At 37.7% G+C, this 23,594-nt stretch overlaps 1 protein-coding gene across 2 annotated transcripts in view; it reads left to right on the top strand.

Annotated features, from left to right (window-relative positions):
- The window catches only part of B4GALT6 (beta-1,4-galactosyltransferase 6), a 157,853-nt gene that overhangs the window by 35,357 nt on the left and 98,902 nt on the right, over positions 1 to 23,594 (top strand). For both annotated transcript variants that reach the window (XR_012692890.1, XM_075213464.1), the window contains exons 3-7: positions 2,467 to 2,580; positions 4,062 to 4,183; positions 11,598 to 11,714; positions 17,870 to 18,057; positions 20,195 to 20,317. Coding sequence is in view for 1 of the 2 variants with exons in the window: in XM_075213464.1 (XP_075069565.1) it covers positions 2,467 to 2,580; positions 4,062 to 4,183; positions 11,598 to 11,714; positions 17,870 to 18,057; positions 20,195 to 20,317 (664 nt within the window). In the remaining variant the exon portion in view is untranslated. The remainder of the gene's footprint in view (positions 1 to 2,466; positions 2,581 to 4,061; positions 4,184 to 11,597; positions 11,715 to 17,869; positions 18,058 to 20,194; positions 20,318 to 23,594) is intronic.

Here is a 23,594-nt window from a genome sequence, read left to right as displayed (position 1 = left end):
TTCAACTGTCTATAATGGAACAGGGAGCTTATATTTTACCTCTTAACAGAGCTGTAATGGATTGTTAGAATAATGCCACTTTCACATCGCCGCCCCAGCAATATCCTGGGTTTTTCAAGCCAGGTTTTTGTCGAGTCACAGAGCATCCCAGCTCGGAGACCCCATTCACACTGAACCCAGATCTGCTCTGGAAATTAGTGTCCGTCATCACAAGAGGAGCTTTAATTGGTTGAACAATGGTGAGGTAGAAATCCAAGACCGTGAATGGGGTGGCGAAGTGAAGTCACTTCAATTTATTTACCACCTGTTGCTGGCTGCGCTTTATCTCATACTGTTACTATTTTAGATCTGTTATTGTAAACTGTTGCATCCTCAATAGCGCGTGTGATCTGTTTTTTTGATCTCCTCCTCTCCTCTAACAGCCAACAGCTCTCGCACCTCGTCATCTAGCCAGTGTGTCGTGTTTGTCCCTTTCTCTCTTCTCTGCAGCATTGAAATGACGCAATCCTCCAGCGTCCCTAATCCCCCGATCAGCTTCTTAATGTGAGACCTGGGCTGAAAAACCCGGGTAGCACAGTTCACACTGCAGGCAACCCAAGACTGACACCCTCCAAAAGTTCCGGGTCTAATTGATGACCCAGGATTTTCCACTCACCCCCTTTCACACTGAGCCTCCGCCCTGGGTCGACGGCGCTCGACCCGGCAAAAACCTGTTTTTTTTTTAGGCAGTGTAAATGGGGTATAACACAGACCTGTGTATTTAGACTACATGAAACAGCCTGCTGTTTTTTAAATAAAATGTTGAAGTCTTCGTTTCACACATTTGCAAACATGTGCAAAGATATCCACCACTTAAGTGGCTTATTATATATTGGCAGATGTGTGTAACTAAGATTTATTAATGTTACTTATAAATAGGAGGCAGTTTTTTTATTATTGATGTTTAGCTGGGTGACTGAGGGTGCTGGGCAATTACGTGTATTTCTTTTCTTGATAACCTCTCCCTTTCAAGCACCTGCTGGTACTTATAAATTGATTGAGCAACTTCCATTACGTGCAAAGAATGATTGCCACAATATTGGAAGCAACATCGGGTAATAAAGTATTGCAGCATATGTGGTGCCAAAATGTTATAAAAGTTTTTGGCAAATGAAGCTTAGTTTTCTTAAATAATTAACAGTTTATTAGTCAAAGTTTCTAATAAAATATAAATGTTATAACCTTAGAACTAACCCCGCAAGTTATATACGCCTACACCATAAACTCACACAGTCAAACTTTATAGATATCCTGTTCTCATTAAAGTATAGTTTAAACTATATATGAACATGAAGGAGTTTGTATATGAAGGAGAAGAGAAGAAGTTCTCTGCACTTAGTTGATCTGCAAATTACCTGTGTTTTTTATCTGTTTAACAGTTGATTTGGAGACTAGCGAAAGCTTGAGGATACAAGATGTGGCTGGAATGGGAGTAACTTTATTTCTTAGCAATTAATTATATAGCGCCTACTGATTATTTTGCAGCTATTTTCTAGAGAATATTTAATTATTCACATAAATCCCCGCTCTGGTTTATAATCTCTATTACCTACTACACAAACACCCACACCAGAGGGTTAATTTCATTAGAGGCCAATTAAAGTTTGAAGTGTGGGAGGAAAGTCTTGCAAACATAGGGAGAACAAACAAATTCCACACAGATAGGGCCCTGGTCAGATTTGAACCCTTGACCCCAGTGCTGTGAGGCAGCAATGCCATACTTGCCTACTTTTGGCAAGTTGTATCCGGGAGAGGGGCGGGAGGAGGTGGGCGCAGCCAATCGCATAATTTTGGCCCCGCCCTGTGACAAATAAGCTGTTTTGTCACGAGGGGTGGGGCCAAAATGACGCGATCCACCGCGAATCGCGTTATTTTAGCTCCGCAATTGCGGCATGTTGGAGACTTACCACGCCTCCCTGGGAGTCCGTGAGACTGACCCGAATTTCAGGAATCTCCCGGACATTCCGGGAGAGTTGGCAAGTATGCGCAATGCTAACCGTTGTGCTGCTCACTTTAAAAGTTTACACTGTTCTGAAAGGAAATTTTGTATTTGTTGGGATTTATTTTTCAGGATTTGGTAGACTTAGATTGCATGAAACATTACTGTGTCAGGAGCAGCAGAGAAGTGGATTTGTGTGAAATGTTGTTGCAGTTATATGGTACCTTATGTCCATTTATCCAATCTAAAGCCTGTAGTATGCAGCATTGAGCAGTGCAACAATGTTCAAGTGCACGTTTAATTGGTTTTAGCAAAAAATCACGGTGTCTTGGCAGATATTCGTATGCATAATGGTGTTACACAACAAATGGCTTGATGATCTTGACTGTTCTTGCAGATGCATCAAAGGACAACCATCGCACATTAGTAGTAGTTTGGTGGTTTTACATATCCTTTCTATTTATGGTTTCTTTTTTTTTTATTACTAGATTATCCAGATGGTACAAATTCTACGGATTTCACTGCGCAGTCAACAATGTATCTGCCTGAAAACTTTACGTTCTCTCCACACCGTCTCTGTCCGGAAAAGCTGCCTTTTATGCGTAAGTATTTAATTTATTTAAAATTTTAGTCTAAATATTGTGACCTTGCATATCTTTAGAATTAATTTTCAAGAAGCTTCCAAAATTGTACATTTCTGCTTTCGTACTTCATGATAAAAAGTTAGTGGAATGTGTGATATACTTTTTCCTTTATATTCAACAGCAGAAGTACATAACTTTTTAAGCTATTGAGTAAGATGACCGTAAGCTCACAAAACCAAACACATATAAAATTGACCAATTTCCATATTATCCAATTATATTTTTCTATTCAGTTATTATTATTTTATCTTGTTAAGTGTTTAACTTACATTACACATCATATGTTTGCAGCCCACTTTAAAGTGCACTTGTTTCCTGTTCATCCCTTTTCTAGGCACAGTGATGGTAATGAATCGCAAAGTGCTTAGTGATGGTAGGATTCCCAGTGAATTCATAGGCCGCGTTTTCATGTTTTTCTGGTTGACACTTCAAAATACCTTCCGCTAGTGTATGAAGGCCAGATCTGCAATCTGCTGCCATTAAAATACAGACAACTTAAATAAGAAACGAGGGGGCGCTGTTTTTTTTAAAGGTGTCATTATGCATCATATGTAAAAGATACTGACTGGGGAAAAGAGCAACGTATATTATATTTGAGTTATAACCACAGCTGGGTCTCTGCAATGTGGTTTCTCCTACAAGTGTGTTGTTGGTTGGTTGTTTTTTCTTTTATGATCTATTTTCTAAATCTATCCATCCTACCTTCATATTTGACTTTATATACACCCTAGTAGAGTTTACCTAACCTGTACTTCAAAGTAATTTTGCACCGTGCTCTTATCATCCGGATGGGCGCTCTATGCATGCAGCTACACTCACTATTGCATTATTGTGCCAACGTCAGCAGGTACAGCTGTTTGTGCTGCCTGATTCAAAGACTCAGACATTGGCAGTAATGGTGCCCACAATAGGCAATGGCTGCACATCTCACCTGGTCACTTGAAAGATCTGGTGCTACACACATGTGTAAATGTACATATACATTTATTATATAGACTGTGGTATGCCATACCATCACTTTTACTGCTTTGGCTGTAAAACTATCAAATTCCATTCTTACATTTTCCATACTGCACATTTTAATTTCCATACTGCCACTTCTAAATCAGTCCTGGAGCCTAACTTTTGAAAATCATTTCTATTGACTCTTATCTGTTATCTTGCTCCTTAAAAGTTACTTATGGGCTCTAGATCGGACTGTCTTTCTCCTGAATTATACATTAATTTGTCCACCTCTGTTGTATTCATTATATCCTCTCTCCTCCTTCTGTCCTGGTATTAGACGTTTCACATATCTTAAATACTCATAAATGGTATCCGATACCTTTTCATACTGCACCAACTTATATTTTAAGGTTATTGATTCTTTCAGGGAATACTTAATTGTGGTTACACTAAGCTATTGTTATTTAACCAAATTGAAAATGTTGTTAATGCAGGTGGGCCTATAGATATTAACATGAGTGAGATCACATTAGAGGAAATTCACCAGCTATTTTCTGATATGGATATTGGTCCTGGAGGACATTGGAAACCCACAGACTGCACTCCTCGATGGAAGGTGAGACTATAAGTAGAAGCTGTGACCCCATAACTATGTGAGAGTGCACTGAGTCACTAACAGACATGAGATCCACAGGCCTGTGATGTCATTCTAATGGGTGTTTTATTCACATGGTGCTACATATTGAAAGGGAAAATGTATATACTTAGTGTTTACTGCTGAAGAGCCATAAAACATATGGAAGAGGTGTATCTGTATGTAAAGTGTGCCTCTACACATAGTATAAGAAAGACAAGGATTGAACATTACTTTGTTTTATACATGTATTCATACAAGCATTCTTAAAGGTAAAGTATGCCATTAAAATCAAAATATGTATATAGTATGTGCAAAGAAAACAGTCTGTCCAGAGTACAGTTAAAATACAATGCATGAATACCTGTGCAACAGTATAAAATGATGGTCACATTTGTTGGACTTGGAAAAACCTATCTCCAAATATCATCAGACATCAGAATTTAAATGGAATTTTGCAAGGAAGAAATCCTTTTTTATTAATGTACATTTAATATTTAAAAGTTGGTTTTTCTTCCATAAGCAAGGACTGTGCTAGGAATTTTTACTTTTATGCTTTTTTATTTTTTATTTTAGCAGCTTGAAAGCTGCTGCTGAAACTCCAACCGCCAGCACTATTGCCACAATGCTGATTTGTGCATTAAAGGGCTCCGTTGCCTGAGCATCTTCATAATGACCTAATATAGAACACTACGTGATTAACAAAACACTTTGAAGTTGGTGATATACATATACTTGAGCCCTAAGAATGTTGTGACCAAACACTATGTCAGTTTAGTAGAATATATCTTTTTAAATGTAAGTAAAAATGCAGAAAAGATTCAGACAACTGGTTTGATAACTAGTCTCTGTTTATATACTGACTCACATTAAAAAAAAAAACCACATAAAACATGAAAAATAAAAATGGTAACAAACTGAATACAGTCTGTTTATAATGTGTGCTATATAATGTCTAGTCTACAGTAAAAATCACTCTTGGTGTTCATGGCTGCAATAACTCTGCGGTTTTTTTTTTTCCTTTCTTTAATCTGTGTTCTTATTGTACATGTGTAAAAGATGGTCTGTGTACACTGGCTTTGTACACCCATAGAAAACTGTTTTTACCTTGTCCCAACTTTCATAATATTGTTGTATTATAGTGTATCCACAGTATAGGGCTATATATCAAATACACTCGTAATAATTTTAGTAGAGTATTTGGAAACCATAGTTTAAATAAGGAATAGAATGGTCTACACATACCTTTTTTTTTTTAAGTGATATCTGTTTTTAAATTATTTTATTCTGTCTGGAAATATATAATACTGTATCTGCAGGTGTTAAATGGTGTTTTAGACGTGTTAATTTATGTGCACTCAGCAAAAAGAATTTCATACTTATAGATTAAAAAAATTGGTGCATAATGAACTTTTTATTTTGTGATTGATTTTTATGTATATGTTAAAACGAATGTATCCAATTCTTAGGGGGGTATTCAATTGTTAGCGAGTTTGGAAGTTCGAGCGTGCAAAGTAATTTTTTTGCTATTTTACCTTATTTTCGAGCGCGAAAACTTCTCACGCAATTCTAATCTTTTTGTTTTTTTTACCGAAACGGTGTTATCGCGCTCCAAGCGTTTGTCAATGTTAAAGTATAGGCTGGCTGCGAACCCTTAGTGGAAAAAGCTATTCAATTGTTTTTTAACGCCGAGTGTGAAAAAGGCAAATATGCTGTTTTATCTCGCACCTCCATGGTCTGCTCAAAGAAATTTTTTTTTTTATTAAGTTAAGAAAAATATACATTAAACTGAGAAAATAGGTGTAAAAGTTCATAAAAGTAACCTAAAAAAAGAAAAGTACTAAAAAAAAGTGTATAGTAATTAATAATTTTTGGAAATTTCCCCCTTTAGAAATAACCATAGTGGTGCATGTATTTAAACTTTTTTATATTATTTTTTTGTTTTTAAGGAGGGAGGGGGGGGGGGGGGGGGGGGGTTGTGCCAAAAAGTATCATGTTTTTTATTTATTTTTTAAACGCGAAATCGTTTGCTCCCCACTCTATTTAGTCTTCACTCTAGTGCTGGCAGGCTATTGATGTGTGAAAATTTGACGTAGGGTTCCCCCTAATTTAATTGAACCAGCACTAGGCAAACCAGCCGGGGAGATAGGCACTATAACAGGGGGGGGGGGGTGGGAAACGCAGTTTGGGTCCCACGGCCATAATGACTAAACACCCACAGACTGTCCAGCGCTGGCCTGGATTCCCTAGGGATTGTGGTCCGCTGAAAAATGTAAGCGGGCCACCCCCCTAGGGACACCCAGGCCAGTGCCGATAGCAATAGGGCTCTTCCTACTACCCCTGGTCTGTGGGTAGTAGGGTAATAAATGGGGATTTTGTATGAAAGAAAATAAATAATTTTTTTTTTTACTTGTGGAACTACATGTCCCAGCCAGCCATGTTGTCCTAAATAGTGTGGGCATGCTGCTACTTGTCTAACTACAAGCACCAGCGTACCCATAGCACCCAGGGCATGTTTGCACTTGTAGTAGAACCACAAGTGCCAACATGCTCTTACACCCACGGCTGGCTGTGATCTGTAGTTCCACAAAGCAAAATGTTAAATAAAAGCACAACACCCTCATTCCAACCACAAATCTTTATTAAAAATAATAAAACCCCAAGAAATACAGTAAACACCCTCATGTACACCATAGATTTTAATTAAAAAAAAAAAAAAAAAAACTCACCATGGACGAAATCCTCAGTTATATGATGCTTTACTTACACACACACTCATTTACGCAAAGTCCCAACAAATATTTTTACCTTCGAAGAAAGGCCCGGCTTGCACACTGTCCCACAAATATTTGTACCTTACAAATGTCCATGCTTGGCCAGTGTTCAAATGTTTGTAAATTTCAAAAAATGTACCTCCTTGTAAAATCTTTAATTCTGCTGTACAGGGGGGGCCATTGTTGCTTGCAGTGCTGGGGCCCTTCTTCATTGCAGTGTGGGGGCCCATTCTCTTGTGCAGTGCTGGGGCCCTTCTTGATTGCAGTGTAGGGGCCCAATCTCCTTTGCAGTGCTGGGGCCATTCTTGATTGCATTAATTTACTTTTATTTTTTTATAGGAAAATGAGTGCCTTAACCACTCCTCATTTCAAACTCGCTAGGACCAATAATAGAGCGCGAGGGGGTGAATGCAAAAAAACAATTGAATTGAGCGGGTTTTTTTTTTTTAAAACGCACGCTCGAACAGGAAAAAACTAGCGTGTTTTTTTTTTTCGAGCGCGAAATTTTAACGCATCTCGCTAACAATTGAATACCCCCTTAGGGTAAACATACCACCTGTAAACGAAGTGCAATAGATCTAAAATGTTAAGCTGTGCTAAGTTATGTCTTCGGCCTCATTCCTAAACTTTGAATCTGTGACTCTGAGCCTGTGTTCCGCAATACGAGCAGCTAGGAAGTTGTATCTAGGAGACATACATCATATAGTAAGTTCTATGTGACTAGGGAAAATCTTGTTACAGGGAAATTCCCAGGGACACTTCCTGTAGGCAAATTGGATTTATAAAAAAAAAAAAAATGAATGCTTCTCCAGTAAATATTTGCTTCCTCTACCCAACCTATTATTTCCAGTAGAGAGAGATCCAAAAACAGAATTAAAGAATGTAGTAGAACAGGGTAACTGTATTGTCCTTTTATTCCTTTAATAACACAATGTAACAGAATAGCTGTAGTTGTGTTTTCAGGCGTTTCTCTTTGCCCACGGCCTTATTTCTATTTCTGTATTTTATTTTATTTTTTTATTTTTAAAATAAATAGTGTTTGAACAATTTTTTTCTTTTCTTGTAACTCAAAATGTTATTACAAAGGGGTTAGAAAGGGGTACAGAATGTAAGAAGATGAGGACTGCTCCCTCTTTATACTGCTGACTTAAAACATAGGCCAAAACCTGCATTATAGCTAGAATGGCATTATAAGGAGGTGACTTATAATGGAATTTAATGTGTTTTAATGTACTTGTGTACAATATCTACAGCTCTTTATAAAAAAAGGAAGTGATTTATTTGATTTTCATAAAAGAGGAAGTTTGTGCTACAAGGTAATGATCATGAAGTATAAAATTACTTCAAAGTACATCTAAAATCACTTGGATTAAATAGTTGCTTACCATTACTATTACTCAAATATTTGTGATATTGAATCCTCGCTCATGGAGCAGTTGGTAACGACACTGCGTTTATTGCATTATAAAGCAAATGCATGAAGGTATAGTAAATGTGCTATTGTATATCTTTAGCTGTTGTAATGAGTATGATTTGTAAAGGAAATTAAAAAATGTTCATGTGACTTCTAATAAATTCATGTAGAGCTGTTGTACTGTTGCAAAAGGTGTTGTTGGCTCAGAGTTATAAACACACCCTTTAAATTAGAGTCATTAACCTGGCCTATCCCAATTGTATCACCTTATAGCCTCAGGTAGTTCTTGATATCTGTGAAGAGGATCCCATTTCGGTGAAAAGAACATTAAATGAGATGTTGCAGCTTACAGGGAGGGGGTGACCATAATTTTTGCAGACAGTCCAGTGTTAAAGATATGTCCCTATTTTTTAATATTGACCAACTGCACAAAACACCTTTTTCTTTTTTGCTTGCTTTAGATGCTATTTTTACCATCTATTCTTGTTCCTTCAGCTTTGTAAGATAAGACCTATTGTAGTGGTGGAATACTTCCAAATGAAAAAAGTACATTGTAATCAACTTGAGTAAACATGTCATGATGGGGATTATGGTGCTCCAAGGTCTGCCAAGTTTTTCATGCAGCGTTATTAGATGCGTCGACTGAGCAGAAAAGTCTCTCCCTGCAAATTATTTTAAAATGTTGGAAACTATTCAACACTAGTACATTGTGGGTGAAGATAATTTTAAAGTAGTTGTGGAATTGTATGTAAGTACATAGTTCTAAGTCTCAAACAATCTTCCTAAAACAAATGGGTTGGTGCAGTAATCAATAGATCATACAGCTGAGCTGTTATTTTTATTGGAGCAAATTGCTGTTGCACAATTTTCCATTTATCTGACACATTCAGTTGTAAAGCTCTAGGGAAGATTACTTAAAATGGTTTTAGTATACAATTATTTCAACCCTGCTTTGATCTGGTTGGATGTTAGTCATGGCAATAAACTGGATTATTTAAAATACAGAGCTGTGTTTTGCATGTAGTGTGAGGTTTTCATTGCTTTAAGAAACTAAACTGCTTGTGGACTCTGTGATCCGCTGCGTTCTGTGTTTTAATTTGGCCCCTTTGAATAATAATCCACTGTAGTGATCCGTGAATTATGTAGACTTCAGTTGTATAAATTTAAATGAGCCTGATCAACTGGCTAATTCACTTTGGCAAGTCTATTTGAAGTCTCTTCTGTTTGAGTGTGGTATGTGCAGAACAGGTATGTGAATTTAGTAATGAGTCCTCATTCCTCAGAGATAGATACATGCAATGTTATAAGGTAAAAGATCAGCAGAGTGTTCACTGGCCCTTATCTCAGAGGAAACAGCTGTGTTACTGAAATACAGGTAGTGTAGCTATGAGAGAATGTATCATGTGTGAGTGGCCATTGGACTTACATTCTCTCTCACTCACAAACAAAATCACTTTTGAAATACAAAACAGGTGACATGAAAGTCCTTATTATAATCAAAAGAAATAAACATTTTAAAGCGCAAAATTAAACAAAACGTGTCTAAACAAAGGGTATGAGTGATTTTATTACAAAAAGCAGTTAAGGTCTTTACAGTCATGTGATCAATGGCATATTAGTATAATATAACAGAGGGATAATTGAATAATAGATATAGGATAATATAGCTGCTGTCTTTATGATGATACTTAAATATAATGTGGACATTTATTAAAACTGGTGCAAGGATAAAAAGTTGTAGCAATTACATTTGCTTTCAGTCTCTAAAGTGCACTAGTAAAATTTAGTCTGGTTGCTATCAATGTTTTCACAAATGTTCCCATATAAGAACAAGAAGATAACACCCACATACATGGTAAGTTCTGCTTAATGAAGGATCTCAGCGCTTCATTTTTTCTCTAGAAAGCAGAACTATTGTTTAGTGCGAAAAGATGCCTATATCTCATGGTAGTTAAAGGCTAGTGCTACCAGAAAATGAAAATGTAGTTTCTGGGTGTAATTCCATAAATAATAAACAAAAAGGCAGAGTATAACTTATCTGGGGTCTGGTGTTCCGCCCAATCCAGAACTTGTTTGTCAATGCTCACTACGATCCTGATGGTAACCTGTTATCTGTGCCTGTAAAATAAAAGCCCACCTTGGCAGGATCTACGTTTTCAACCCAGACCAAGGCAGATACCGGAAGTCTTTTCTCACCCCTGCCTAGGCAGTATTTCATACAGGCAGTGTGTTGTCTGTTAACAGGTGAGGAGAACCGCGGCACATACCTGGGGACCTGCCAGATCAGGTGGAAATCCAGACACCGGGGGTAAAATGTATCAAGCTGAGAGTTTTACGGCGGGTTTGAAAAACCAATCAGATTCTAGCTATCATTTATTTAGTACATTTTACAAAATGATAGCTAGAATCTGATTGGTTGCTATAGGCAAAATCTCCACTTTTCAGACCCGCCGGAAAACTCTCAGCTTGATACATTTATCCCCGGGTGGTAATTTACATTAATGTTAAACTTATGGAAAATAGGGGTGAGCGGGTTCGGATTTTTGAAATCCCGGATCCGAGCACTGTTCGGGGATTCCCGCCCGACGCAAAACTTCATCATCCCGCCGTCGGATCTTGCGAGATCCGGATTCATATTATTCCCCGCTACCCGCCGCCATCTTCACTCGGGCATTGGAGAGGGAAGAGGGAGGGTGTGTGGTGGTGTCCTCTGGCCTGCTCAGTCCAGTGGTGCTGTCCGGTGCTCTGTCCTGTTTGTGCCACCCACTTATGTCGCTTAGGTTAGTCATCCAGCTACCTCGGTGCAACCTTTTGGCCTAAAAACAATGGTGTGAGGTGTTCAGAATAGACTGGAAATGAGTGGAAATGAATGTTATTGAGGTTAATAATAGCGTAGGAGTGAAAAAAAAAATAAAATAAAATATGGATTTTAGCAGTTTTTATGCTTTTTTTTTTAAAAAAAAATCTGAACCCAAAACCTTGAGGGGGTGTTTTGGCAAAACCCATTAGAACCCAAAACCTGAAGGTAATCAGAACCCAAAACGCGAAAAGTGTCCGGTGCACATCCCTAATGGAAAACCACCCAAAGCTGGATTTTCACTGCCCAACCTTCTGATAATTAATTTAACAGATGTTTCATTTAATTTGCAATACAACCTTAAAACCATAACACAGCTGTTTAGGGTGATGATTTTTTCTCTCGTTGCAGGTGGCAATCCTTATTCCATTCCGAAACCGCTATGAACATTTACCGATTTTCTTCAGGCATCTTATACCTGTTCTCCAGAAACAACGTTTAGAGTTCTCCTTTTATGTCATTGAACAGGTAAATGATGCAAAGATGTGGCCACATTTTTATTGCATTCATTAATTGCAGATTTTTTTATCCCACGTGTTCTATTAGAAAATGATATATTTACATGTGATTTGCTCTCATTGACGGACATTTTATAAATCCAGAGCAATTTCGTGTAAGGTCAGGGGAAAATGCAGAATATTGTGCTGTATCTAAACCATGTCTTAATATTTACACATGGTAAAAACAACACTTACAGCTTGCAGTACACCTTATGAATAATAAATATAGCTATATAAATGGTGGTACAGAAAAATAAAGTATATGGAGTTTGAAATTCATTTTAGAATCTGTGTCTGTGCATTTCCAGTCACCTCTTATTCCTAATAAATAGTGAGAGAGGAAAAGGCGCGCTTCTTTAAATTAATGATATGTAAACAAATGAATAAAATGATTTGAGGCAGCAGCAGCCAAGGACAAATGAGACCAATGTGCTTGTGCAAACAAAAGAAAAATGTTGTTTGGCGCTCAGAAACAAACAATGTATAAATCACTATTTGTTACCATATACATAAAGGAGAATTTTCTGTACAATATAGCTATATTGGGTTTAAGTTCACCTGCCAGCGTCAAAGCATCTGAGCGCCGGACAGCACCTCTCATTCCTGCCTGTCGGTGGTCACACTTTCCCCCTCTTCCTGTTTCTGGTCATTGACGCCTTTTTATTCCTGCTGTATTCCCCCAAATACCTCTCAGCAGGCGCGGGCTGGCAGATTTCAGCCCGGGGGGCACACAGGTGGCCGCATCACATGACACGCAATGCGACGCGGCCACATCGCGTGTCATGTGATGCGGCCGCCTGTGCGCTGACGCGGCCACATCGCGCGTCATGCCTCTCGGACACCACCTCTGCGTGGCACCTTCTATGTGATGCCAGGCTGATTTCACATTCATTTCACACTGAGCCTGAAGGACAAAGTCTCAAGGAATGACGCATGATAATGTGAAGATGTACGAACGAACGGAGCATTTAACTCAGGAGTGTATATCAGTTTGTTTGTGTTTTTAATTTGTCCAACATATAATCTGTATCATTTTATGGCAGCACATTATAAAGACTGCACGTCCCTATAATAGACACTTAAGCAGCTGCACCTCTTATACCTGTAATCTCTCTAAATATGAAATGTCATTGTGATTATAATACTTCATGATAGTACACGTGATGCAGAAGAAGTTATAATAGAGTGCACTAACACAAACCAGAGAGACTAAACAGTGTTAACTTAATAATCAACTCCCCCTACCATCTCTCCAATGTAATTACACATGTATTCCAAGATGTGATCGTTTATTTAGCTCAATTTTCATAGACTTTCCTCTTCATCATTCCCCTCTGCCTACTTCTTTGCATAATGCACCACTGCCTAAGTCATCTGCATTCTCCCCTGCATCTGTCCTTAGGCTCCTCACCCTGCTGTCATGTCCCCGCCTTCTCTCCCTCAGAGGAGTGGCAGGAGGCTTGGCCAATGGCAGTAGAGATTGCATCAGCTGACAGGTGTTACTGTAATAGGAGGAACAAGCACACAGTGATACAGGAAGCGGAGGGAGGCTGTGTCAGGAGGCCACTCAGCAGAGGCATTAATCAGTCGTGGGAACAGTGGTGGTACTGCATTGGTTGAAATGCTCTCTCCTATATAAATTCAGTGTAAGGTGCAAAATGAACTACATTGAGGTTGCGACTTGGTTTTCTCTCCCTCCTAGAGTGTGTAGTATATACACTTCTGTTGTATAGAAAGTTTTGCATTGGTCAGCTGAACTGGAATCCCCCCTAATTCTCTTTCTCCACCCATTTGAATGTCATATAAATCGCATCCGTGCAGGCGCATACTCCATATATGTTGCATAAAATTGTGTATATCTGCATGGAAACAAATTCTACGGGAGGCACAGTTCAATAAATGATACTTAATGATTCATAAAAATTCCTATTTTGTAATTGCTGAACAATTTTTTTTAACATGTGGTGTAGAATGTTTAAGACCATTTCAGCGTGTATTTACTTACTGAATAGTATGTTTGTATTTTACTTACTGTTAGTTATCCAGTAGTACACAGACTATATTTTTAAGGTCAAATGATAAATGAATCCAATTTATGACATTAGTGACCAAAACTTGATTAATTGAATTTATAATTTGACCTACATAGAATTCCCTATATATCTAAAAAACAACTTTAAGTACTAGACCTATTTTAATGATATTGTTTTATGTGACTCAATGCAGTAGATCATAGTTATAGCAAAATTATAAAGCAATAATAGCCACATTCCAGTTATAATCCCCAGTATGCTATGATCAAGTCTAACAATATGTTTGATGCTGTATTGTCTGTCAGCTCACTGTTCATAACGCTACTCAAAGCTTTCAATATTCTCAGTAGACAAGCTAGGTGAGGGTTAAGCATTAATAAACCCTTGGTGAAATGCATCCCTTAAAATAATGGGGTTCAGCTGTTTATTTTTTTTTCCCCTTTGAAGGTAGTTAAGCCATTATTCTTTACTGCATGTCATTTACAGTATACTGCCATTTAGAGAGTGACTTTTTTCTTCAGGTTTCTGATCTGATGTTGCTACTTCTAAATCCTATCTGTGTGACTATTACTTTTGGTTATTTTGTTTAAGCTCACATAAGTGTCTGCAGCTCAGGATACAGGATTTCCCTTGACCTGCTGAACTTGGTTGCATGTGTTGCAGAGAGGCATATTGCGAGAATCATACACAGATATTTCCTGCTGTGCACCCTAAGCACTCTGGGAAAAAGTCTGGATCCTAAAGCGTCCCACCAGCATGATTGGCTGATGGCTGTACACACTAGCAGATCTCAATCATTGGCAAGCTAGATTCCTCACAAGTCCTGTTCTCCATCTGATTGATCCAAGTCAGGTGTTGGTAAAATTTTCCCATGGCTTTTGCCCCATACAAGCAGCAATCAATTATCCAGCCAAATCTGGGAGTGTATGCACAGCTTAAGATCACAAGGGCTGATATTGAGATACCATACAATGTCGGGTAGTGTTATACAGTAAACGCCTTTTGGCGCCTTGTCACAGTGTTATTTATTTAATTTTTTTTGCAGTCAGACTTGTATAAACATGATGATTATGGCATCACATCTCATAAATGTCTGTATTACAATATATGTGTACCATGGTGTTCTCGGCACACATTTAAACCAGAAGCTTATAGGGTGCAGCAATGTGTCACAATTTAGCTGTTGATACAGACTGGTTTATGCAGAAATACAGGTTTATTTAGATTTAAGTTACTAGCTGAGGCATCATCCCTCCACATTTTTAAATTTTGTGTGTGAGGTTACATATCTTTCCAAGTCCTGTTAATGGGAAAACATTGCAGATATTTGTATTATTAAATAGTTGATTCCTTACCAGCATCCATGTTAGAAAGTATGATTATTCAGGTAACAAAAAGCTGAGCAATAATAAAAAATATAAAATTTCAATGTGCTATTTATGATTTTACTTAAAGGATAAGTCCACTTATTTTTAGAGGATTCGATGTGCAAAGTAAGCCTAAGGATTCATTTTTGCAAATATAGCCCTTCTCATATATTTCTTTGCTAGATACTCTCTTAGTAGAGTGTATCTAGCTCTTTTGTTGCAGAATTCAGGGACCTAGCTGCACTATGCCCTCTAAGGACAGCCTGCCTCTACTAACACATCATCTGGATGAATGACTTTAGGGATTTGAAGTATTAAGGCAAAACACTATTCGCAATACTCAAATCAAACCCAAAGGTGTCAGATTTTTGTTATGGTGTTGGGGGAGGGGGGTGCCATATCCAGAGGACTGACTGGCCCATCAAAGATCTCTATATCTTCAAGAGAGAAGGACAAGATTCACCATACAAGAGCGTGTACCTAACAAACAATTAAGGAAAGAATAGTGGTTATATTTACAAATTAAACAGAAAAGTTTTGCCATAATTGTCTCAGCTGTGATACTTTATTAAGATACACTGGAAAACCTCTCTAGAATAATGAGCAATTATATTCTCTGGTGTATCTGATGGGGACATTTGTGCATTGCTTTAATGAAAACATTTTATATTTAACAATTCTCAGATTTGGTTTTAGTTTTGCAAATTTTCTTTGCTGGTTCAGTAATGCAGGAAGTATGTACAAATGTAGCAAGCGTCAAATTCACTCTTGTCATTTTTGTTATCATCCTGTAGCACCATCTCTCCAGCTTAAACACCAAACCAATGATTTCATTTTACTTGCAATACCATGGCTGCTTGCAGTTTTTGCCGTTGAATCATTTCAAATATGAGGTTGCAGTGAGAACCACAGTGTACACTGAATGACAGATGCTGGTAGTAACAATTTAAATAAAATTAATCAGAAGCTCGAGATATAACTTACAGTTAGCGGAATAGCTGCAAGTGATTGACTGTTACATCTGCTCAGGACACAGATGAATCGCCAGGACGTGAATTTTTATTGCCGTTGACCTGCCAGGTCTGACAGGTTTACATTTTTCTGTGTCCAAGCTGACATTTTTGCCCTAAAAATACATCAACTTTTAGTTAATTTACAGTTCCCAGCTACTGCAACTTATTAAAGCAACCATAAATGAATGGTCATTTATTTTAGACAATTTAATACTTGCTGTTTTTTATGCATTCCATCAATTTTTTTGCCTTTATAAAGATTATTCATTTGTAGTTTTATATCTTCACTTTCTTTAACAAGTTCCTAATTTGTACCCGTATTATAATGAACATTTAGGTCTGTATGTGTCCTATTGGGATGCATTTCTGCTGGTTATAAAATTGTTTAAAAAAATCTTGCAAAGCCGATTCTGCCTGGAAGAGAGCTCTCCGGATTGCAAACAAGTTATCATGTGCTCAATAATCTGTGTGGCCATTTTGTTGGAGGGTCAGACACGACTCGGGTCGTGAGGCACTTTTTGCTACTATTAGCCATGCCAAGTTTATTCTGAGCAGCAACCATGTTATTAGAAATGGAAGGGGGAGACCGGGTCAGACATATTGTCAGGATGTACTGTTAATTGTTGTCCTTAACACCAATACAGCTGCACTGTCACTGATCCATCAGCAGAGTGTTAGTACTAGCTGTGGGATGGGGGGGGTTACCTTTCTTTTCTCCAGCCCAAACAGAGCCACAAACTCTACTGCCCTGTGAATAGACATCATTGGCCATCCCACCTCTTCCAGTCTAAGAGGCTATCCTGGGCTATAGGAGTAGTTACCTATGTTCAGACCATAAATGCTGCCGCTTTATCCTTTTCAACCGAGGACGCAAGTCACAGCTTTAATCTTTGGCAAACAAAGCAATGTGTTTAATTAAAAAGTCAATGCACGAAATAAATAAATAATATATATATATATATATATATATATATATATATATATATATATATATATATTACACACACTCATCGAAGTGGTGGTGTATGCCATGCCGTCACCTTTATTGCTTTCGTTGTAAAACTAGCAAATTCCATTCACTTACATTTTCCATACTTCCACTTTAACCATTGTATATATGTATATTCTGCATAAAATATATTCATTACTTTGTAGTGCCATCTTGTGGTTGAAATATAAAAGTGATTTTCTAAGAATTAGTCATTTATAGTACATCTGTACATACACACAGTGAATGCAGCCTTTTTCTCACAAATATTTGCCAATATTTGTGAGAATGCAGCCTTTCAATAAATTCACTAGGATTGAGTGACCTAAATGAGGCTTTTTGCAGTTTTTGTAACTTTCTATGATGTCGCTAGTACATAGTGAATTCAGGAACTGAATTTGAAGCTGCATTTTTCTTATAAGTATTGGTTTGCTCACAAGTTGGCTCTGTGTTCAGACAACATATTAACGCTTCAACTGTATTGTTTTTATAACAGGTTATCCTAACATTTAGATATGCGTTGTATACATTACTATAGGCATTCTGTCATGTAGCACTTTCAAAGTGAGTTACATAATTTCCTTGAGTAAGTAGTGAAACTTCAGTGTAGTGAGAAGCTGATGGTCACAAAATGGCTGCCTTCATTGCCTACTAGTACACTTTGCAGAACGCCTCATGAAAAATGCATGTGAATATTCAATTTTCTTATTTTTGTTTTTCAGGCTGGTACTCAGACATTTAATCGAGCAATGCTGTTTAACGTTGGTTTTAAAGAAGCCATGAAGGACCGGAAATGGGATTGTGTTGTTTTTCACGACGTGGATCACATTCCTGAAAATGATAGAAATTATTATGGCTGTGGAGAAATGCCACGTCATTTTGCTGCAAAACTTGACAAATATATGTACATGTAAGTTAAAGGGTTTTTTATCAGCCAAGAAATTGGACTAAACATAGTGTTTTCCTGCTTAACAAATAGTTACTTTTAGATTACTTCCATTTATTTTTATCACCTTCTCTACTAAACCTTTCCCCTAATACATTGGGGTTTTTTTTTTTACTTTAAAGGAACACTACATTCAGAATTAATAATTGTGTGTAATATATGTTTGAACATAACAGGTAAATCCAAAGCTCATTTACCCAGTAGCATTAATGCGTAATTTTGAATTTTTTGTTGTTTTTAGTATACAAACAGCATCCAAAGGAAGCCATTATTTCCAATAACGCCATACTCACTATTATTTGCAAGTGTAGTCAGTAACATTTGCGTACATGCACTGTTATATTTTTTTCTTGGAAACTGTTCTATTTACTTGCAGTCAGCGCTAGTGAATCATGTATGACATCTTGGGGTATATTTACTAAACTTTGGGTTTGAAAAAGTGGAGATGTTGCCTATAGCAACCAATCAGATTCTAGCTGTCATTTTGTAGAATTTACTAAATAAATGAAAGCAAGAATCTGATTGGTTGCTATAGGCAACATCTACACCTTTTTCAAACCCGCAGTTTAGTAAATATACCATTTGGTGTCAGTGGTGTTTAACACAGCTTCGCTATTTTGCTTAGTTAAAGGTATTCGTTTTCATTTTTGGGACATGAAGAGGCTGTTTGGTATTCTTGCAATTGCATTCTCTTTTCCAGACCCTTTTTACACATTATAGAAGCTGCTTTATACTACTTTGATAACATTCGTAGACTAGTTAAGTGCCTGAAACAAAGCTTTGTAGGTTACAGACCTGCACACATGGTAAATACCATTTTAAGAACAATTGCCACAATACAACAAAAACTAACACATTTGTGTTTTTATTTTAGATTAGTGTTTGTTTTCATAAAACTCTTTTTCCCGATTTTTCAATCCTGTCCTAAAGCTGTACATTTGACTGTTTAGGTTCTAGTGTTATGTAGTAATACCTCTACAATATAGCAGAGATCAAAGAGATGCAGTTGGCTAAATATTGAGTATCTCAATCAATCATGTGATATAGTACTGCATATAAAGCTATGTAGTAATCACACATATAGCATGGAAACTGTTGTAATAGTGTATGAGCTTGTAAAGAATGCACTGTTGGCTGAAATGCTCAGGAGGATCATCTCTAGATAACAAGGGGATAAGGAATTTCATAGCTGGTGTCACAGTCCACAAAACTGCAGACAGAGGAACATATGAGCTGCCACACAGAAAGTCTGCAGGTGAAAGGGATGAAGCTGTGAACTGGAACCTGTAGTAATCGACTCCAATAAAGGTTCAGAAAGCCTAAGACACATATTTCTGCTATAAATTTAACAGATCTCATTAAAGGCACTGTTCCTCTAATTAGATATATATCTACCATAGCTCTTAAATAAAAATAAGACACTTTGCAATCGACTGGGACTCCTCAACTTGTACTTTAGAACGTGTGACACACACTTTACAACCAACGTTCTAAAGCTTCCTTTGCGATACTTAAGTCCAAATTAACCATATGTTAGTGGAAGGTATTTGATCTTGGAAGGAACCCACACAAGTAAAATAAAATCTAGATACACTTTATAAACCACTCAAAGCTGCGCTATCACCTAGAAAAAAGTGGAAGTGCAAGCTTATGAATGGTCATTCACTTTCTTGTATATCTGCCTACTATCTGTGTCACAGCCCCCCCCCCAAATTTGGTCTCCGTCCTCACTAGATTGTAAGCTCTCATGAGTTTTCTAAGTTGAATCCAACCACAGCTGAACAGAACATACGTTCTGTTTCTCCACTGTGTGGCGCAGAGGAATTTTGTTGCGCCCTGTAAATGCTAATAATCCCAACAAGAGACATTTTTCCAGTGCTTAAGATAACTTTCATTACCGTTGCATATTGATACAGTTTGTCTTCTGTTTCCTTATGAGCCTTCCATTGCAAGTGTATGGTAAGAGTCCATTATTTGAGTATATTAAGTAGGATAGTTGGTAAAAATTAGATATTTTAACAATACTTAGATTGTCATCATAGTTTTGGGGAGCCTGCATAATAACTTGTTCTAATTATTTTTTTTTTATGTTTTTTTTTAGTCTCCCGTACAATGAGTTCTTTGGAGGTGTGAGTGGTTTGACTGTTGAACAGTATAGAAAAATCAATGGGTTTCCTAACGCATTCTGGGGATGGGGCGGTGAAGATGATGATTTGTGGAACAGGTAAGATTCCAGCCAGATGCAGGATAGCAACTTTAAAATTACCTAATTTTAGTTCATGAAATAAGCTATGCAAGAATAAAATGCATAGTACAAGTACAGTGTTGTGCTTCTTTCACACTTGACACAGTTGTGATTCTACATTAAGTAGAGTTTTTGACATGCTTGGCAACCATATAGCGCAGACCTGCCCTTAGTCATAATGTACCTAAAATATATATATATATTGTTGAGATTGTGAATATTATTAAATGGATTACATTTGACATAAAATATCTTTCGTCTCTTTGTTTTTATAATTATTCCTTACTTTATGTTTAGTGGCCCATTATTATACATTTGATTTTTCTTGCTCTTTATTTACCTGATAAACATTTTACAGTTAGATTTTAAGGGCTAGATTTACTAAGCTGCGGGTTTGAAAAAGTGGGGATGTTGCCTATAGCAACCAATCAGATTCTATTTTGTAGAAGGTACTAAATAAATGAAAGCTAGATTCTGATTGGTTGCTATAGGCAACATCCCCACTTTTTCAAACCCGCAGCTTAGTAAATCTAGCCCTAAGTCTTTTGCAGTCCATTTTTCACCTTCAGTCTGTTAACCCAATTTTCTTTTCACGTATCTTGTTACATTGCTTGTATTTCTATAATTAATCTTCAGCCACTTCTAGTTTAACAATTACGTTTTTTCTTTTTTTTTCAACGTATTACATCTAATACCTTTTTGAATAGCATGGTTGTATTTAATTAGTAGAAATGCTGTTGCCCTTATGTATGTGCTTGCAATAGTGTTTATTTAAAATAGTTTTTTTACAAAAATTCTGGGCTTTGGATAGTACCATGTCCAGCGGAGTCCCCCCTCCCCAGTTGGTTCTTCTAGGTAGTTGTCTCATAAAGTACACCTCTATCTGGTTCACCTTTTTTTTTTTTTCTTTGTTTGCTACGCTTTTCTTTTGTAATGATGATGATGGAATTTCAGTAACGTCCTATTATTCAGGTGGCTTATGAGAATCCCCAGTTAGTAATCTATTTGTGGTGGGGTTTTCTTCCATGCATCTCTAACTTAAGCTAGGTACACACTACAGTGTTTTTGTCCAATAATCGGCTCAACCAGCCAACATACGACCGCTCGTTCTAAAGTCAGGTCAGTGTGTGTAGTGACACGAGGTTCGAAAGCCGCCCAATGGACGATTGTCGCCTCTTTTGGTTGGTCGTACTGTTAAATATTTTCGTTCCAATCTCGTTTGCATTGTGTAGTGTGTATAAGTTTCCGACCGATCCACAACAGGGAGTACGAAATTACAGTCATTGCACACGACAACATAGCTGTAAAAAGTCGCTAACGGGATAGCTGCTATTCCCTTTATCGTCTAAAGCAAGGCTAGTGTGTATGCAGTCCACGGACCAAGCGTTCAGACCATCGATCGGATGTAAAATAGATCGGCATAAAAAGTTGGTGAAAAATTCTGTAGTGTGTACCCAGCTTTAGTGTACTTGGGACACACAGCCTCCTGCTGACCAGGTCGTTAACAGCTATTTACATATATAACACATTTCTGTTTCTTTTCTTTCCTATCCTAAATAAGCCTGCTTTATCCTTTCTAATTCACTGCCCAGTCATGACTTTCATCCAGCTATATTTGGTTATACCCACTACATAATAATTATCTTTTAATTGTATTAATTCTAGTACACTTATTTTGTTTGGATGACTCATATCAAATGTATGCTAGATCTAGTGCCACTTTTAATTTTACACACCTTTTATAACATCTTCTAACTAATCTGCCAACTACATTTCTCTGAACTAAGCTGTATACAGTATATTGCACACAGCTTCTATCTTTGACCTAGTTTCAAGCGTAAAATCTCCTCCACCCATTTAACCATCTTCTCTCCTAGCACAGCTGCACACTCACACTTCAGGGGCAGCCCATTCTATCTGTAGATCCAGATGATCAACTTGCTCACATCTTGCATTGCAGTATTTACCCTTGAATTGATATTACAGAACTGCATACATAACACAAGATGACAAATTCTTACCTGTTTTATATTTGTGAGAACATGATTATGCGGGAGATAGGGCACAGAGGTGATCTAAAGTGCTATCATATCCAACATGCCAATAATATAGGCTTTCTACTGTACCTAGTGTGCTTAATTGTTAGGGTGTGTTCAGTGAGCCTCTCTCTACCTTCTGTTTCATGTCATTGTATGCTATTTATAATGTATCATGATGTCCACAATGTGCAGCCATGCTTAATATATTGAAGATTTTTAAAAATAAAATAATAACATTTATTTAAATAGTGACAACACAGTAGTAAAATGAAACTAGGTAAGGCAGACACACAGAGGTAAAAGGGCCCTGTTCACAAGTGTACAATCTATGGGACAATTGGAGTTTAAGTGCTACATACACTGATTAGCCACAACATCAACACCACTGCCAAGTGAAGTGAATAACATTGATTATCTCATTACAATGGCACCTGTCGAGAGATGGGAAATATTAAGCTGCAAGTGAACAGAAAGTCTTTGCAGTCGATGTGTTGGAAGCAGGAATAATGGGCAAACGTAAGGATCTGAGCAACTTTGACAAGGGCCAAATGGTGATGCTTGGACAACTGGGTCAGAGCATCTCCAAAACTTGTGGGGTGTTCTCTGTATACAGTGGTTATGACGACAGGGTCATGTGCACCCAGAGCTCATTAATGCATGTGGGGACCGAAGGCTAGCCTGTCTGTTCTAATCCCACAAAAGAACTGCTGTAGCATAAATTGCTGAAAAGAAGTTTGATATGATAGAAAGGTGCATCCGCAGCTTGCTGCATATGGGGCTGCGTAGCCGCAGAGTGACCATGCTGACCCCTATCCACACTGGAATTGCCTAAAATGGGCACATGAGTGCCAGAACTGGACCATAGAGCAATGAAAGATAATGCCTGGTCTGATGAATCATGTTTTCTTTTACATCATGTGGATGGCCAGGTGCATGTGCGTGGTTTACCGTGGGAAGAGATGGCACCAGGATGTACTGTAGGAAGAAGGCAAGCCTTTGGAAACAATTTGATGCTCTGGGCAATGTTCTGCTGGGAAACCTTCGGTCCTGGCTTTCTTGTGGATGTCACCTTGACACATACTAACTACCTAAACATTGTTGCAGAACAAGTACACCCTTTCAAGGCAACGGTATTCTTCAAGGCAGTGGCCTATTTCAGCAGGATACTGCACCCTGCCTCACTGCAAAAATTGTTCAGGAATTGTTTAAGGAACATT

Source organism: Mixophyes fleayi, chromosome 5 (assembly GCF_038048845.1).
Source record: "Mixophyes fleayi isolate aMixFle1 chromosome 5, aMixFle1.hap1, whole genome shotgun sequence".
Classification (NCBI taxonomy): Eukaryota; Metazoa; Chordata; class Amphibia; order Anura; family Limnodynastidae; genus Mixophyes; species Mixophyes fleayi.
The sequence above is the reverse complement of the archived record's forward strand: the minus strand, read 5'-3'. Positions and strand labels throughout refer to the sequence as shown.